At 32.7% G+C, this 18549-nt stretch overlaps 3 protein-coding genes across 3 annotated transcripts; 2 read left to right on the top strand and 1 right to left on the bottom strand.

Annotated features, from left to right (window-relative positions):
- Positions 1–3529: 3529 nt before the first annotated feature.
- On the top strand, positions 3530–8081 carry HELRODRAFT_176231 (hypothetical protein; the record flags this gene model as incomplete). Its single annotated transcript, XM_009023706.1, has 5 exons — positions 3530–3573; positions 4695–5118; positions 5515–5707; positions 6356–6384; positions 6525–8081. The coding sequence occupies 5 exons, from the start codon at positions 3530–3532 to the stop codon at positions 8079–8081; spliced, it is 2247 nt and encodes a 748-aa protein (XP_009021954.1).
- Positions 8082–12425: 4344 nt separating this feature from the next.
- HELRODRAFT_157395 (hypothetical protein) lies at positions 12426–14354 on the top strand (the record flags this gene model as incomplete). The annotated part of the gene is made up of 6 exons (XM_009023705.1): positions 12426–12494; positions 12954–13055; positions 13185–13273; positions 13503–13584; positions 13924–14012; positions 14312–14354. 6 exons carry the CDS (start codon positions 12426–12428, stop codon positions 14352–14354), a joined length of 474 nt encoding a protein of 157 aa, XP_009021953.1.
- A 2403-nt stretch (positions 14355–16757) lies between these two features.
- On the bottom strand, positions 16758–17192 carry HELRODRAFT_83673 (hypothetical protein; the record flags this gene model as incomplete). Its single annotated transcript, XM_009023676.1, has 1 exon — positions 16758–17192. A coding segment is annotated over one exon (435 nt), but the record flags the coding sequence as incomplete, so codon positions are not given.
- Between the last annotated feature and the right edge of the window lie 1357 nt (positions 17193–18549).

Raw genomic sequence — 18549 nt, 5'->3', positions numbered from 1 at the left:
ATCACACATACAAACACATATACATACGAACATTTATTCGTGTAGGATATTTTCGTCTATGACTAGTTGCAATTTTTTTGACAGTTTTTTTCCTTCAAGATATGCTTTATTTTTGTTTTGTATGCTTTATTTTTGTAAACTACTTACAATAAACGTCTATTGATTGATACTACCTTTATGTAAGACGTGAGAACATTTAAACTAATGTTAATTACGTTTTTTTGGCATTATTGATGTTCGTTTCCGGTGTTCAGTCAATTTATCGTTTCATTCATTTTTTCATCCATTCGTACAGCCATTCATTTATTTACTCACTCAATCGTCCATTCGTCAGATTTTTTTATTCATTCATAACAGTTGTGTATGGTGTGGATGGCGCGGTACGAGTTTTGTTTGGGTTGATTAAAATAATAAAAACCACAGCAACAACGTTAATAATAGTAACAATCATACTAATTGTTATTATAAATTTGTTTTAATGAATATAATGATGATGATGATAATACTAATAAACCATAAGTGCAAAGCTGAATAGGTAGACTTATATTTATGAATGGAATTTGAATGGATGGCTATGTATGGATATCTATATATATATTTATATACACTCGTATATATTTACATACATGTATCTATATATATTTTATATATGCATGTATAAATATAGCAAATTGCTTATAATACATTTTACATTGGTTTTCGCTGAATACTAGTTTCTGGTTGGGTATTTTTGAGTTATTTGATGATATATTTGTATAATATATTGTAAAATATTTATATTTATTCGTAATTAACTATTTTTATTATGTAATGATGTAGTTATTAATAAGATGCTTGATATTTGAGCATTTTATTTAAATGCATTCAAATGATTGAATGGAATATTATAAGCCTGTTTTATCTTGAACGTATATTAATTTGTAAACGTTATAAATATATAGAGACATAAAAAGTACATCAGGTAATAAATAACTTTTTGTTGAATGAGGATATTGGATATTAACGACTTGAATGAAGTTCAAGTACTGGCACAATCATGTTGTCACGTATTATAAAGTTAAAATATACTATATATATATATATATATATATATATATATATATAGATACGATGATTTGATGTATCTAACTGTTCTATATATATATTTATATACACTCGTATATATTTACATACATGTATCTATATTATGCCTGCGATTAGTAATCCTATGTGTCTGACAGAAGAATAAGCAATTAATGATTTTAAATCAGATTGGCGTTATGTACGTAGTGTTTAACCCCAATAGAAAAGTAAATATATTTTTTAATTCTAAATGATATTTTTGATTGAGATTTCGCCCAATTTATGAGATGAATATGAGAAATTAGGTTCAAAAAATGCGACAATTAATAAAACCCCTACGCAAATTTTCATTGGTTGATCTGCCTGCAGGTGGGCGTGGCCAACGCCATTAATAAAATGAAAATTTAAGGTCAAGTTAGCCGAATTAGAAAAAACCTTTCTCTATATTTATTTCGATATCGGATTGATCTAATTTTATTTTTTAATAAAATATGATTAATTCGTTAATATTTCCTTAAAATGGGTCGATGACAGTAGTTTGGACATTTTTCACCAATAGTTTGTCACAAAAGTAGCATGAATGAAGAAGACGTTGGGACTGACTGGTCAACAAAATCATCACTCGCCCAGCCGGAGCATGCCAGAGATCAAATCCAGTTAGTTTTTTTTCCCGGTTTAGTAATTTTAATTTCTCAGAAATGTTACATTTGCGAGGAATGCTTTGTTTATGCTCTCATTTATTTTAAATTAGTAGCGACTGGGGGTTGTTTGCTATATTCGGCATGCCACACTTGCTTGTAGTTGCAACTTCATCTCACCTGATTTTGATGATTTGATTGAGAAATAGAATAATAGTTAATTTAATCTTATTAATCATTTATTATAATTGTATAATAATTTAATCTTAATGAGTATTCTTTTATTACGGAATTTTATATGCTATTTGATCACTGGATTAACTACCAGCAAGACATTTAGATTTTAGATTCAGAGTAAAATTCATAAAGATAACTGATAACCAACCGTGTCCACCTGCTGAACACTACACTAGTGTTACAATAATCATTTTAGTAATGATCATAAAAACATAGAGATCACCCACCACGTAATGCGAGGTACATCAAAGTGGTACTCTACATGCATACCCAACATGCATACATGCACATACAAGATTGAAATGATTACCAGTTTAGTTTAAAAAATGTGTATTTATTCTGTTTGATATTAAAACTAAATCTCAATAGATAGATTATTACATCTAAATTTTATATTGAAAAATGACATCTGCAATAGTTTATTCATTAACATTGTGTATTCACTTATGATATTTTGTAGTTAGCTGATGAACTTTCTCCAAAATATTTTATCATTTATTTAGTTTAAGAATTTAAGAGTTGAATATCATGGTTTATTTTTCATTGTACAGTTATAGTTTTACTGTACATATTTCACCACTCTGATTCTCAGAAAGATTTTAAAATTTTCAAAATGAAATTTAGGGAAAATGAACACGAGTAATAAATAAATAGATATAATGCCCATATATATATTTAGCAACAATTTTTCAAAATTTTTTTAAATACCTCCTAAGAATTGTATATAGATTAAAAAGAATAAACTATTTTATTAAATATTTAATATAAGTTTTTGTAACTGTGTTAAATTATGGAAAATTCATCTGGAATCACTTTATATTACATTTAAAATGTAACTCTCTGTGTGTAACATGGGTTATAAATAAGCCACACATCATAAGTTAATTGATATAAAATGTTGATGATTCAGATATTTTAATACACATGTCTATATTTTATATTTCATGCATACACTCATAAAGTTGTGCAATTCAAATTTGTGGTTACAAACACTTATATTTAAGTATAGCTATAGTTAATTAATTAATTAATTGATTAATTAAACTAATAAATTTGTTAATGGGTTTATGAAAAAATATTTTAAACGGTTTTTAAGTAGAAAAATTTATTTTAGTTCTTAATTTTTTTTAAAAGAAATCTAATAATTTCTCAACAATTCATTTCACATTACTGAACAATGTGTTTATTGTTTAGCAAATCAAGATATAAAATGTATATATGTGTTCTATATAATATATATATATATAGTGTTAATGCATGTGAGACTTTGGTTAAACTTTGATCTCACTTTGTAGTTGTTTAGAAGTTGTGTGTTTGTGTGTGTGTGTATATGTTTGTGTATGTGTTTGCGCGTGTGTATATATAATGATGCCACTCCTGCACATACACAACTGAAAACACATACACTGTATGCGTACACACAAAAACACACACATTAATTTATTTTGCTTGTAGTTATTTAATATCATATCTGGTTTTTTTCATTTTTCAGGAAAAAAACACATCTCCTTGTTTAATTATTAGCATATATTTTTTTGTAATTTCAAAGTAGACAAATACATTTAGACTTAAAATTAAGACACCACACAGACATGCATATGCATTTTTTAGGTATCTCTGGTTATAGGTTATTGAGGTGAATGAATGAATGAATGTATGCATGCATGCATAGATACACATATATCATTAGTCATTTTTATCTCAGACCCTTGGTACAGAAATTTCTGATTGAATAGTTTTTTTAAACATTTAAATGTTATTTATGAGATTTCTTTGTTTTTATTCATCTGCTTGTTTATTGGTTCCTTCATTTTTTTCTACTCTTAAGTGTTTATTCTCTCATTGACTTATACATGGGTTCGTTCATTCATTCTTTATCCAAACCTATGTTCATTTATTGGTTCAATCAACTATCATTCATACTTCATTTTGTTTATCTATTCATTCATTTGTTCCGTTGTTCGTTCATTAATTCGTTCATTCATTCGTAAATTAATTCGTTCATTCGTTCAGTTCATTCGTTTATTCGTTCATTAATTCGTTCATTCGTTCGTTCGTTCATTAATTCGTTCATTTATTCATTCCTATTCAGTTCATTCTCATGTGTTTGTTAGTTGGTTTTTTGTTGCATGATATATATGTTCTTTGTGCAACTGAGTTTTTATAAGTGACGAATATGACAGCCAAAACTTGCTATTATGGATGAATGAATGAATAAACTGAATGAACAAACAATGAATGAATCTCTTTAATCATTATCATCATGATTGGACCACACAAGTTGCTAACATAATTAAGCATATATAAACATTAAAGTGTAATAATAGTATTAATAATAACAATACCTCCTCCTCCTTCTCATTATTATTATTATTATTATTTTAATAATAATTAAATATTTTCAATGTGATGATGACTTTATGGTTTATAGCTTGTTCATGTTTACCAGTGCATGCAATTTCTGAGTATGAGCCAACCAGCCAGTGAGTTAGTGAGTGATGAGTGAGAGAGGAGATGAATGGATGAATGAAAGTGCACTTCTGAGTGAAGAAGTAAATGAGTGAGAGAGTGAGTAAATAAGTGAGTGAGAGTTATTCAAGTGGCATACTTTATTGGCGTGATCCATCAAGTAGCATTTTTATCAGAGGTTTAGTCTATCAATTTTTTAATCAGCTAATCAATCAATCATTCATTCATTCATTTATTTATTCATTTATTCAATTAAACATTCATTTGATTGATCAATCACCTGACAAGCTATCAATCAAAAATCACTGGGAAACCCCACAGGAAGATTGTACAGGTGCGTGCCCAGGTGATGAGATGGGACAACAGCACTGGACTGTGGGGGCAGTGTGGCGGGGGTGGCCTCAGCCGGGTCTACCTCTTTAGGGTCCTTGGTCTCTTGCTTTTGGGTAAAGATCCTGAACAGGAGAGCAAAGACCAGGAAAGGGTGGACACAGATCAGGAAAAAGAAAACAAAGATAGCGAAAATGATCACCAAATGAATGTTGATGGCGCTAAAGTTGATGTTGGTTTGGGCTTAGAATCAGGAACAACATCTGCAGACGACCCCGATTTGGCTCCTAAGAAAGATGTCTATGCAAACTGTGAAGAGGGATCATCGCTGTCTAAAGATGACTCCTACAGCATCCAGGCCTACAGAATTGTTGACAGCGCTGTTAGCGATTTTGTTTGTTTGTTTATCTGTCTGTCTGTCTGTCTGTCTGTTTTGTTAGGTTGATTTAATTATTTAAAGGTTTTTTTCTTACTTTACACTGGGTCTGAATGTTTCAAAAGAAATAGTTTATCTTGATGCATTCTATTTTATCTTAAATGGTATTATGACTAAATGTTACATCTCATTAACTTATCAACACAAACACAACAGCACTCTTGAAATTTAATACAGTTATATATCTGTTTGCATGCCTTTTTCTTTGAAAACATATCCCAGCGAAAACACTGATTTCACACACACTCACGCACGCACGTACAAATCCACACTTACTCTCACACACACGCACGCACACACTCTCACGCACGCACACGCACGCACATACTCACACATATACAGATGTTACTAAACTGTAACCTAACCAAAGACCTGGACTATCAGTGTGCGAACAACAGCATGTTACATCACTGGGTGGTGGATGGTCAAAAATTTGGGCTGACATTTCAGTCCTCTTCAGAGGCCATCCTATTTAAAGAGGCTGTGCTCCGAGCCCTGGCTCATCTCAAATTACACGATGATCTTCTGAGAAAAGGTTGGGGGTGAATAGGATGATGATGATGATGATTGTGGTGAGGTTTATAATGATGATGATGTTTATAATGATGATAATGATGATTATGTTTATAATGATGATGATTTTTATAATGGTTATAATGATGATGGTTGAAATGGTTGACGATGATAGTGATGAAAATGACAATCAAGTATGAAGATTTTTCTAATTTTAATTGGTGTATGGTGATGTATTTGTTGCCTGTGATGTTGATTAAATAAATTAATTAATAATAATGAAAACTGCAATATTAGCTTCTGCAATGATGAAGATGATAATGACGAAGATGATGATGACGTATAATATGATGATGATAACAAAGGCAATGATAATAATAGTATAGTGATGATAATTATGATATACAATATTATTGATACTAAATAAGTATGCTCAACAGACCTTATTGTCAGTCAATTGAACTTAACAGAAATTTATTGCACAGACATGACGACGACGACGACGACGATGATGATGATGATAAAATAATCATAAAATTATGATAAGAAATACAAAAGAATTCTTTTTTATTCAATTATGTGCGTGTTTCTGCGTTTGTGTTTGTGTGTTTGTTTTTGTGTGTTTCTTACATGAATGATGAATGAATGGCTTGACATGTCCTATTAACAGGTGTTGAAGATGTTAGGCACTTGATGAAAGTAGGTTTTTTTTATTTATTTATTTATTTGTCTATCCTTCTTTATATGTTTTATTTAAATCGAGTTTAATTATTAAATTATGTTTATACAAATCTGAATGAAAGTCATTATAATAATTGACCTCACCATCCACTTGACAGCCATCCTTTACTGAAGGTCACATCAGCTCTATTAATAAGAATTTTGAAAAAACCCAAAGTGGACTGTCAAAAGATTTTTCATCATCTCAGGATAAAAACTTTGATATATTAAGAAAGCGTCCATATCAACAACAACTACTTCAACATAAGCAGCCACAGCATCGGCAGCAGCAGCTGCTATCAAATCAACGATTGTCGCAACATGTATCCCAAGTACTAAAACTGCAGCCACAACAAATAGTTCCACCCCCACGCCTACAAACCACTGTGTTGTCGCATCCAATCAAACCGCGGGCCATCACACCACCATCTTCACCGACAAATTTCAATGTTTCGTCGTCGTCGTCATCTTCGCCACCGATAGCGCCATCTCGGGTGCCCCACGGTCGACGTCAACCCTGCAATAATCCACCCGTTCCTCCGTCGTCATATCAAGTTGCAGCGGATGTTCATCGTGATGTCTTGGTGCAAGGAGGTGCTACGCTGTCCTCTTACAGGCATCCAGCACATCTGCCATATCATCTTGAGACGCTCGCATCCATCTCAGCAATACAGGTACCGTCATTACTACCATCATCATCAGCTACATCAACCGCGGCATCAATCGCGACATCAACGATTCCATTCTCCTCTCCTCTCGTGGCCGTCACATCAAAAACATCTACCATCGCCAACGAGTACATACCTTCGCCACAACAACGACACCAACAAGTTGAACAGAAGCTCAGTAACTTCTGCTACACAAGCAACGACCAACAACAAATATCTACAACACCCAATCCCAACTTCATGACAACTGATGAATCAGTAATGATTGAATCAACATTTAGAAGAGGGTCCACATTATCTGCAGGTGAGTCCTATGTTCACTTCACCAAGAACAATCCATGCACAGCAACGACCAAACACGACTACAGTTACCCATCATTGTTCTCCGTGCAGCACAACCAACCGGGCTGGGGTCGGGCCCACTCGAACCCTCGAATATCCTCCACAACCAAACCTCCTCTTGCCTCCAGATCTATGGGCAACACCTCATCATCTCTATCCTCGTCACCGCAGCGACATTCATCACCACACGTTCTCCTGCCAAAGAGGTCAAAATCAAAGGGAAAGCCGAGGAGTACTACGGTCTTCAGGTCAAAGTTCACGAGGGCCACATCTTCCAGCATGATGTTGACTTTTGATACTTCAAACGTTCCCCCTCACACGCCCTCAGCAAAAACCAAGTGCTATTATTGCCAGGAATATTTTAGCAGTAAAGATTTTAGCGGAACGATATGTCGGGACGCGCCTAACAAATACATAAACTGCATCAAGAAAGTTACGTGCTTCTGTTGTGCGGAGACTGCCATATACCATTGTGCCAGGCCGAACGACGGCGACGATGGCAACGAGCAGGGAGGAGGCAGTGATGAGAGATGCAAAAAAAATCTGATATATGCACTCGTCTGCTTGTTCGTACCATGCCTCTGGTGCTATCCAGTCTTGAAGTCGTCGCATAACTGCGCCGTGGGCTGCGGTTTCTGCCGTCCCAAGCATAAACCTACCGTATGACGTTTTAAAATGAACTTCAGAGGGTTTTACCGGTGCGTTGCGCAACCATTATGAATGCGATTGAACCTTAGCGCTGTGTTTTTTTTTTCATATTATAGTCTGATGAGGGAATACGTGATGAATCAATAATAATGTGACGTAATGGTGATGTCAGGCCTGCCTTTTTGTACTTCAAAACAAGGAAACGGAAAGGAAGAAGTTGCTGGATTCCTATAATTTGTAAATGCCCGTTTCAAAAAGTTGTTTTATATATCTATATATATATATATATATATATGTGTGTGTGTGTGTGTGTGTGTGTGTGTGTGTGTGTGTGTGTGTGTGTGTGTGTGTGTGTGTGTGTGTGTGTGTGTGTGTGTGTGTATGTTTGAGAAAGTTGGGTGAAGAGAAAGACAGTGGAGTAATAAATAAATATAATGATAATTATTATTAATCATTGTAATTAATTATAAGGAGTCCATCTGGTCTTATAATCTTATAAATGTGACTGCATCCAGGTTTTATATACTTGATTATTTCCACAATGTTTCTTGAGTTGTAGTCGTTTATTTTTGAATGTTAAATTTATAGAGGCGAGATGCTTTTATGATATGATTTTTGTTAGAATTCGTTCTTCATTCTTATTTTCATTTTTTCTCTCCTTCAATCAATCAATCAATTAATCGATCGATCATTCAATCAATCATTCAATCAATCATTCATTCATTCATTCATTTTTTGTTGTTAGTATCAAAGAGATGTGATGTTTGTTTGTTATGGACTCTCATTGTTTGGTTAACGTCTGAAAATTCTTTTCATTTTTTTCCTTTAAAATGTTACGTAACATCCATGATAGTTTAGATCTGTGTTTAGTTCGTGTTTTTTTTTCTCCCTAATTTGTATTCATTTATTTATTTTTCTTTATTTACCGTCATCATCATCATCATGATTGTTTAGCTAAGATATGCATCGCTTTGTTGTCGAAGTTAGTTTGTATGTTTAATTGTTTAATTGTTTAATTATTTAATTAATTATTTTATTATGATATGATATTAATAATAAATAGAAGTATTTTAATAATGCCTATTAAAAATCTTAGATACGAATTTGCTGGTTTTTTTTCCATTTGATTTGGGGCTTGTCTGTTCGTTCAATATATCTTAATTAATTAATGCTTTTTCGTATAAATTAAATGAAAATAGTTTCAGAAATCTTAATTATCCTCTAAATAAGATACCTCAAGCCAATATTAAACAATGCGCGCGTGGGCGCACACACACCCACACACACACACACACACATATATATATATATATATATATATATATATATATATATATATATATATATATATAATAAGAGTAATAATAATAATGATTATTATTGTAATTATTTTCAAGATTAAAGCCGACATTTACTCTTCAATTAAATGTGCACACACAGGTCTGTCTGCAAGTTAAATTTTTCCAAATCACTTAACATTACCACAGTTCATTCATTTCGTAATTGTAATTACTACCATTATTGTCGTCGTGGTTATTATTATTGTTTATTATTATTATTATTATTATTATAGCTTGAGGAGATGAATGTGTGTTGAAGTTGGGCCTTATGTGTTTAGTGACCATGTATAAATTTTATTACACATTGTTGTTATTATTATTATTATTGTTATTATTATTTCTGTAATTATTATTGTTGTTGTTGTTATTATTATTATTATTGTTGTTGTTGTTGTTGCCGTTGTTACTGTTGTGATAATGCCAATAATATTATTTTTAAAATTCTCATCAAGCGTGTGTATTTGGATTAAGAATGATGAAGAGGACGACGACGATGATGTCGATGATGATGATGATAATGATAATCATAGTATGTGTGATGGTGGCAGTGATGATGACTATAATGATGATATTAATAATGATGATGACGATGATCAAGTTTATTATTATCGGTAAGCAATTTTTGTCAAATGAACGAAACACTTTCATTCATTCATTCATTCATTCATTCATTCATAAGCTGTCAAGTAGTGTGGACGTTGTTCGTTTCTGTGCGTTTATCATAATTTATTTTGTCACTCTATCTCTTTCTCTCTCTCTCTCTCTCTCTCACCGACCGATAAGGTTGTCTTTCTTTATCTTACTCTACCATTGGTTATTTCTTCTTTTCTTTCTCTCTGTTTTTTTTTCACTGGTAGGTAATCTCTCTCCAACTCTCTCTCTCTCTCTCTTTTTTTTCTCTCTCTTTTTACTCTCTTTTTCTCTCCAACTCTCTCTCCAACTCTCTCTTTCTATTTTTTGTTTATATTTATATGTGTGTGTGTGTGTATGCGTGCAATAAGTGTTTTGGCTGATGATAATTATAGATCAAAGGATATGTTAAGAATTCAGTAGCATGATTTTGGATAGGAATGCTCTGTTTCGCACTTCATCATCACCCTCACCACTGGCGTCATCATCTCTCTTCTCATCGTCTCACCTTTATCATCATTAACATAATATATCATTTTATCAACATCATCACTACTGGCATCGTCTCCGTCACAAATTTTTCAACATCTCTGCAAGATTCTAACCTTTGGGATGGGTCTGTTTATCGTCACCACTATCAATCACATCGTCATACGTATTAAAGACCATAGGATGCATACGTTCATGGCATACACTATTTATTACGTTATTACTATTCAGACGTGCGTGTTTCTATATAATGCACGTGCGTGAAGGTGTGTGTGAGCGTGTATGTGCGTGAGTAAGTGCGTGCGTGCGTGCGTGTACTGTGGTGGTTATTTTTTACCCCATCTATCAGTTTCTATGGCTTCTTATTCTTATCTAAATCCTAGCTCCTAATTCTGTAGTTTAGTCTTTTATTGAATTGTTGAAGACCTGAATGAAAAAATAAATATATAATTTAAATGGATGGATGGATGAACGAACGAATTAATGGATGAATTAAATGAAGTATAGAATAATTAATAAATTGTTATAGGGATGAAATAAACTTGATGGCATTAATTATTTTGTTATCATTTTGCATTACCTTCTTAAAATATCAACTCAAACTGTTAATGTGTTTGTCTGTCTGTTTGCCTGCGTGTACTGTTAATCGATGTGACGTCTCTCTCTCTCTCTCTCTCTCTCTCCCTCTCTCTCTCTCTCCCTCTCTCTTTCAGTAGTCTCTACACGCAGCGGTAAAACAGTTAAAGAGTGCAAATACCTGATTACGATTGGTTTCATTTTATTAACTTGGTTTAGTTAGTTAATATGATTTTATCTTGTTTTTTCATTTATTTTATTCATTTATTTGTGATATCAGATTAATTAGTACCTGTAATTAGTTTGTTTTTATTGCTTTTTATTATTCTCTTAAAATGTTTGATAATATTAATGTCGGTTTTAGCAATATTAACTATCATTGTTATGTTGTATACGTATTCGAGTTTTAGATTGATTGGCTGGTTTGTTGATTGATTGATGGGTTGATTGATTGATTGGTTGGTTGGTTGATTAATTGGTTGACTGATTGATTGGTTGTCTGATTGATTGGTTGACTGATTGATTGGTTGACTGATTGATTGGTTGACTGATTGATTGGTTGACTGATTGATTGGTTGATTGGTTGATTGACTGAATGGCGAGTATGGTTGCACCCTTGTTGTTTTTGGAAGTTTAAATCAATTTTTTTACGATAGTTTCAATCTGTCAGCTTGTTGCTATTGTCATTCTTGTTATTTATTATTCTTGTTGTTATCATCATTATTGATGTTGTTGTTGTTATTGGTGGTGATGTTGGTGATGATGTTTGGTGTTTGATTTGTTTTTTTTACCTTTCTTTCAATTTAGGATCTTTATATCTCGTCATTAAGAAAAAAGTCTGCCATGTTTAACGTAATTTTACATCGAATTACAATACAATACCATTCATTATATTACATTTAAATTAATTACAATACATTCTATCACATTATGGCTTCATAATATTTAATTAATTCGTTAATTAACTGTTAAATTGTTTGTTTTTTTTATAGAGTTCTTTTTGGAAGATCTTTTTTTGGCAAATAAATGTAACAGAAACAATGATATTGATAGTGATATGTGTCAATGATACTGCGTAAGAATTCAGATGATAGCGACGGTAATCCATGTTGGTTTATTGTGTTTGTCAACTGGTATAGCTTCAATTATAAATTTAATTTTTTTTAGACTTTCTATAATAATTCACTTTTAAACGTTTGTTATTGTTTACGTTTGAAAGTGTTGTTTCTGCGGCTTAAAAGTTGATCGATCCGGCTTACGGCGCACTGCATGATTGGATAATATTGATTTAATTAAATTATAAATTTTTGATTAAACATTTTTAAAAATGGACAAAATTCGTCGTTCTCTCGGCGGTCAGGAAGACACCAATGATGAAACTGGAATTATAACTGAGGTAGGGTAGGGGTAGGCGGGCTTTTTTTATTTTAATTAAAAATTAGTTAATTCCTTAAAATAATTTTTAATGTTTTTTAGGCCCTAGTTTTAATTTTTCCTTTAATTTTAAATTTTACGATCGCTAGTTATGATCAATTGGTTGTCCTAGGGAGGATTGTGTAATCAGTAATCAGTTATTAATTTTTTTTATTCAACTATTTATTTTATTTTATTTATTAATAGATTAATTAATGACTTAATTAATTTAATTTTAATCTCATGAGTCACGACTTTATTTTAATGTCATACTTACTCTTAATATCTTTTATTTTTAAGTCATGTCAGTCCAGTCAAATGTCATGATAAAATTTTTATTCTTTTACATTATAGAATTGAATTAATTTATACTTTATATTTTATTTGGTTAAATTTTTTCTCTTTTTGCGCAGTTTTAATTAACATTTAATGACATTTCCAGATATCAAATGCAACAACTTTCAGCTGGTCGACTCGCATCAAAGGATTCCTCATCTGCATGATTGCTGGTGTCATCTGCTCTTTATTGGCTAGTTGTCGTTTTGTTTCTTTTCTTTTTATATAAAATTAATTATTAATTTATTTTGCTTTGAATATTTGTTTTAAAGTTGAAAAAATTTAAAAAGAATTTCACAAAATAATAACCTATCTAAAACCTAAATTCCTCTAACAGGGAACATTCTTCCTGGCGATACCTAGCAATGTGGGCATTCGACTATTTGCTGTCTTTTATTCCATCGGTAACATCATGGCACTTTCAAGGTAGGTCGTTCTATAAATAGCCACATTATTCTAATCATTAAGACTAAGTTAGGTCAGTCTGTAATTAACTAGACTGGATTGTAATGTAATTGAAAATTTATTTTTCTACAAGATGTAAACTCAGATTTGAATTATTTGTATTATTATGGTTATGGTTATTATATTATTATGTCATTATTTATATTATATTGTTATGTGCTTATTATATTTAAATATTTTTTCTGATCAGTACATGTTTTCTAATGGGGCCATTGAATCAGTTGAAGAAAATGTTTGCTGAGACGAGAATCATCGCCACCATGATGTTCCTCGTAAGTTCAGTTTTTTTTTTGTAATTTTTAGATTGTATTAAAATAATAATTAGAATAATAATTAAATAAATAAATGTATAAATAAATAAATTTATTAATTATTATCATAATATTAATAAATAATAAATTGATTTTCATTAGTTATTATTCATATTATTTTTTAGTTATTCCTGGTGCTTACGTTATTATCCGGCTTGCTTGTTAGTATTATTTTCTATTTTTATAAATTTATTTTAATTATTTTAATTAACATTATTCAGATATTAATTAATTAATTGTCACATTACATTAAATAAATAAATTAATTAATTAATTTTTTTGATAAATTTTTTTTCTAAGTGGAAAAAGACGGTATTAGCTGTTTTGTTCTGCTGTCTTCAGTTTTTAGCCATGGCATGGTACAGTCTTACTTACATTCCATATGCCAGGTTTAAAGTTTTTTATCAATCAGTTGGATGGTTGGTTGATTGAATGAACGATTAAATAATCGATCCATTGACTGGTTGGTTGGTTGGTTTAATTATTGAGTGAGTGAGTAAGTGAGTGAGTGAATGAGCAAATAAAGGAATGGACTAGTAAATGAGTGAATTAATAATTGAATGATTAAATGACTTTAAAACGATGCCTATGATGAGGATGGTGATTGAAAGATGAGTGCGATATCATAAATATCTTTCCTGAACTCATAACTTTCACTGACCATTCTTCCAACTTAATCGTTTTACAGGGATGCTGTCAAGAAGTGTGTCTGTTCGTGCGTCGATGTTTAAAGTAACCAAAGATTGTGTAATTTCATATTTTCTCCTCGATTTTTTTAGCAGTTTTCAAACATTTCCACCACCACTACCACCGTTGTTAATACGGTGTTTTAATGTTTAAAGTGTGAATCTACGCGTTCATATTTTATTTTTTGGGTAAAATGTTTTATAATTATTTATTAATTATAAAGGTTATTAATTATTTAGAACGTATTAAATAGCCATGAAGTAATATGCCATAGGCTATGTTCAATGTTTTATGTGCCTTTATTGCTAATGAAATTTTATTTTTTTAAAAGTGAACTTTGAAAATTTCATTTGAAGTTTTCTATATTTTTTCACGAACTACAAACTTCAATTTTCTAGTCTGCAAAAATATTTTCATGGATTTATAAGAGAAAATTTGTCAGAATGACTTGTATATTTGTATACATAAATATAAGTATACATGTGTGTCTGTCTGTGTGTGTACGTGTGCGTTTGTATGTGTTTCCAATTGTGTGTTTTATGCAAGTGGCTATGCGAAATTGCAAAAATTAATGTTCAATGCGGATAGTACGTTCATTTACCTATTTATGTATGAAAGAAGTATGTAAGCTTTATAAATATATTTATTTATTTATATATATTTAATAAGATATATGGATGATTGATTAAAAATCCTAATGAGATTAAGATACATGGTATCGTCGGTTATGCGATAGCATTGCTGTAGGTTTGCAAATGTTTTTAACAGATTTTGAAACGATTGAAATGAACTGTATTGTTGAATCTTCCTTTATTTGCCGTATAATTTGTTAGCAAATATAAAATAAATAATAAAATAGAAACAGAATGGAATAGTTAGATCATCATTTAAAAAATTTCACTATCCGTTTTCGAACGAAAGTATGCGCGTATCTTTCGTGGGGCAGGTTTCTTCATGTTGTCTATGATGGTTATATTCGCTATCCGAGTCGGTTCGGGAATATTTTGAGATGGTCTTGAGCCGACGAATATTAACGAACCTCCGACAATCGGTCGACGGTGCGTGTGGGATCGATCGTTTTCTGCATCAGACGAAGTGCTGGGACGGAATGGATAGGCACTGTTTTTCCTTAAATTCTGGGAACTCGTGGGTGGATGCAGTGAAAAATTTACGTTGGTAAACGATTTCGTTTCATTTTCAGGCTGGCTGATTGATAACTGATTGGTCATTTCATCTTCTAAGTGGTTGGTCATTCCATTTCCTTCGTTGGATACTCGATTGTGATGACTGGATATCTTCATGTGCTGCATCTGTGTTGTACTGGTCGGTTGCTGTTGCTGATCTTTTGCCGATAAATGACTATGATAGTGCACGCTGGAATCTTTATGAACAATGGGTTTGATTTCAACTTTTTTGATAAAAATCGGTCTAGCTGAAAAATTACTTCCTGTTTTTGGCTCAGGACTTGCTTGTGCACTAGCCCATGCGTTATTGTCTGATCTGTTTGTGTTTGGTCGAATTAAATTAAGAAAATCATTGAAATGCTGTTTAATTTGTTTGCAGTAACGACTTTCAGGAGATTTTTTGAGAATTTTTGGCTCCATGTTCATTGATTCAGTATGTCTTGGAACGGAAAATGGATTTGTAAATGTGGCCTGACTGTGGGATGATTCTTGCGTAGGTTTCCAAGGAGTTCGATGAGAAATGGCATCAGTTCTTTGGTTGGAATCGTTTGTTTCAAAGTAGTTATTAACGTGTGGATGGTTGATGGTCAAGTTGACGGACGATGAAAAATTGTTGTTTGATTTGTTGCAGGACCTTTCATTAAGATTGACGTTATTAGCTTGAAATGATGTGGCGGGATGGTCGTTGAACAATTCATTTGTTTTATTGCCCTTGAAATCAACCAGATGCTCTGCATATTGAGTTGTTGGAGTGATGTACGCTATTGACTTTCTGGTGTAATTTGTATTTGTTGTTGGTGTAAATTCATCGGCACAGCTACCATCTCTTTCTGTCACCAGATGACTCAAACTTCTTCGCGAGTAAGATGTTGTCGTGTTCGGAATTGAAGGTGGGTGACTTTGTTGAGTGTTGCGGCTTAATCTCGATATATTTCTCGGTAACGACTTTACGATGAATTCATTTTTATCGTTTTTACTGATGAGACCATCAAAAGATTTAGGATTAGAAGAGATGAAAGCACGGAAAGGATTTGATAGTTTAACATCAGAATCGTCATTTTTTGACCAGATAGAAACGTTTTGATCATCATTCCCATCGTAATAAATTTTTTCTCGAGATCTTGGTCGCTGGTTGACATCTTTGAGTGCCACCCTTTTAAGTTGAGGGGTTGAGAAAGCGTTCGCTCGGCGTCGGCGGTATTCTGAGCTGTTTTCGTTCTTTTCAGAGTCGTCGATGGGGTCGAGAAGACATTTCAACTTGGCGTACCTAATCAGTTGGCGTCTGAATCCTTTGTTCGTCAGTATGAGACTTCGTTTGGACTTTAAATATTTGATGACCTCTAGAAGACAGCGACGTTCACTGGCCATTATATAAGCAGCTATGATGGCTCCACTTCGATTGACTCCCATGTTACAATGAACGAGTGCTCGCCCACCTCCATGCTTCACTTGCTCCAGAAACTCGAGAGCCTCTTCGAAATGTTTCTCAATGTTATACTCTTCTTTATCTTCGGCTGGAATAACCTTAAATCCAACGACCCCACTTTTCGGGGGATAGGGCGATTCGGTTCTTGATGCCCTTCTCAGTCGAGAGGGGGCGCAGTTGATGACGTGGGTGATGCCCGTTGTGTAGAGTTCCTCCAAATCGTCTGCGTTCCTCTGATTGCCGATGTAGACGTGCTGGGCGATGCGTGTCATCGAACAGGGGAATGGAGGTCGTGGCTGGCAGCCATCTTGCAAAATTTCCCTCATGCACTTCAAGTAATAAGCTTCATCAATTCTCAGCCTGTAGATCTCGTCGAGTTCGGAGTTTGAGTTGTAACTTGGAATGCGACGTTGTCGTGATCTGGATCTGTCGAGGCTCGTTTGTCTGTGGAGGGGCGGGTAGCCGCTCATCTTCAATGCTGCTGAAGAGGATGTCTGTGTTGGATGCTGCTGAAGAGGATGTTGGATAACGATGATGTTGATGATGGTGAATGTTGCCTTTCTGTTCTTAAATGTTTATGTTGATGTTGTTGTACTGATGATTTTCAACCATTCAGCCCTGGCATCAAATATTAAAAACGACCGCTAACCTAAATGGATGTAGGTTGTCAGTATAAACAGCACAACAAAATTTAAGAAGTCTTCGTTTTGTTTGAAAGTCGTGTTTTTAGATTATCGGTGGTGCTTCTATTAAGAGCTGCACTTATGAACACAAATGGATGATAATTTTTACTTCTATATCGTGAAAATCTTCTGCAGTTTCAAGCTAATTACTCCAACAATATCAACAATATCCTTCAAAACTTTTCAGAAAAATTTTAAAATTTTCTGTAAAATAATTCAACGCATCATGTTAACAGCAAAAATTTTTTACAAAAAATAAAAAAAACATATTAGGCAACTGCAATAATTAACCTCACAAAGGCAGGCACGCCGCTAGACAGCAGCGTTATAAACCAAACCAAAGTGAATCGTCTTCGAAAATTAGACGTACGATCGAAAAGATAAGAAAATTAATGACAAAACAAAAAAAAACAACAGGTCAAAAAAAAAATCCTTCAGCATGCTAAAACAAACAAACATCCTAATATTAAAATAACTTCTCTCGTTCGTATTACCTGTGCTCGTTCGTCTGCTTACAAGAGCGTCGGTTCTCATAAAGTTTAGCGGTAGAAAATAACAAGGACGTATTAGGAATAACAAGACGATTATGATGCTAACATGTTTTTTAATATACGCCGTTAGAGATAATTATCTTATACATGTGTACATATACAGTGGATATATATATATATATATATATATATTTTATATATATACATATGCGGGAACAGTTAAACATTTTCTAGAAATATTGGTATTTGTATGGGATGAAAATGCCAGTATAACGTTGAACAACGTGTTTTCAATAACTCGAAACGGTAATTAATAATAATATTATATATATATATATATTTATATACATATGTGTGTGTATTTATGTGTTTGTTTTGTGTGTGTGTGTGTGTGTGTGTGTGTGTGTATGTCCTTACCTCTATTTTCCAATTGATAATGTATGTACATATGTATT

Source organism: Helobdella robusta (assembly GCF_000326865.2).
Source record: "Helobdella robusta unplaced genomic scaffold HELROscaffold_37, whole genome shotgun sequence".
Classification (NCBI taxonomy): Eukaryota; Metazoa; Annelida; class Clitellata; order Rhynchobdellida; family Glossiphoniidae; genus Helobdella; species Helobdella robusta.
Note: the sequence above shows the minus strand (reverse complement) of the source record. Positions and strands in the feature narration are given on the sequence as shown.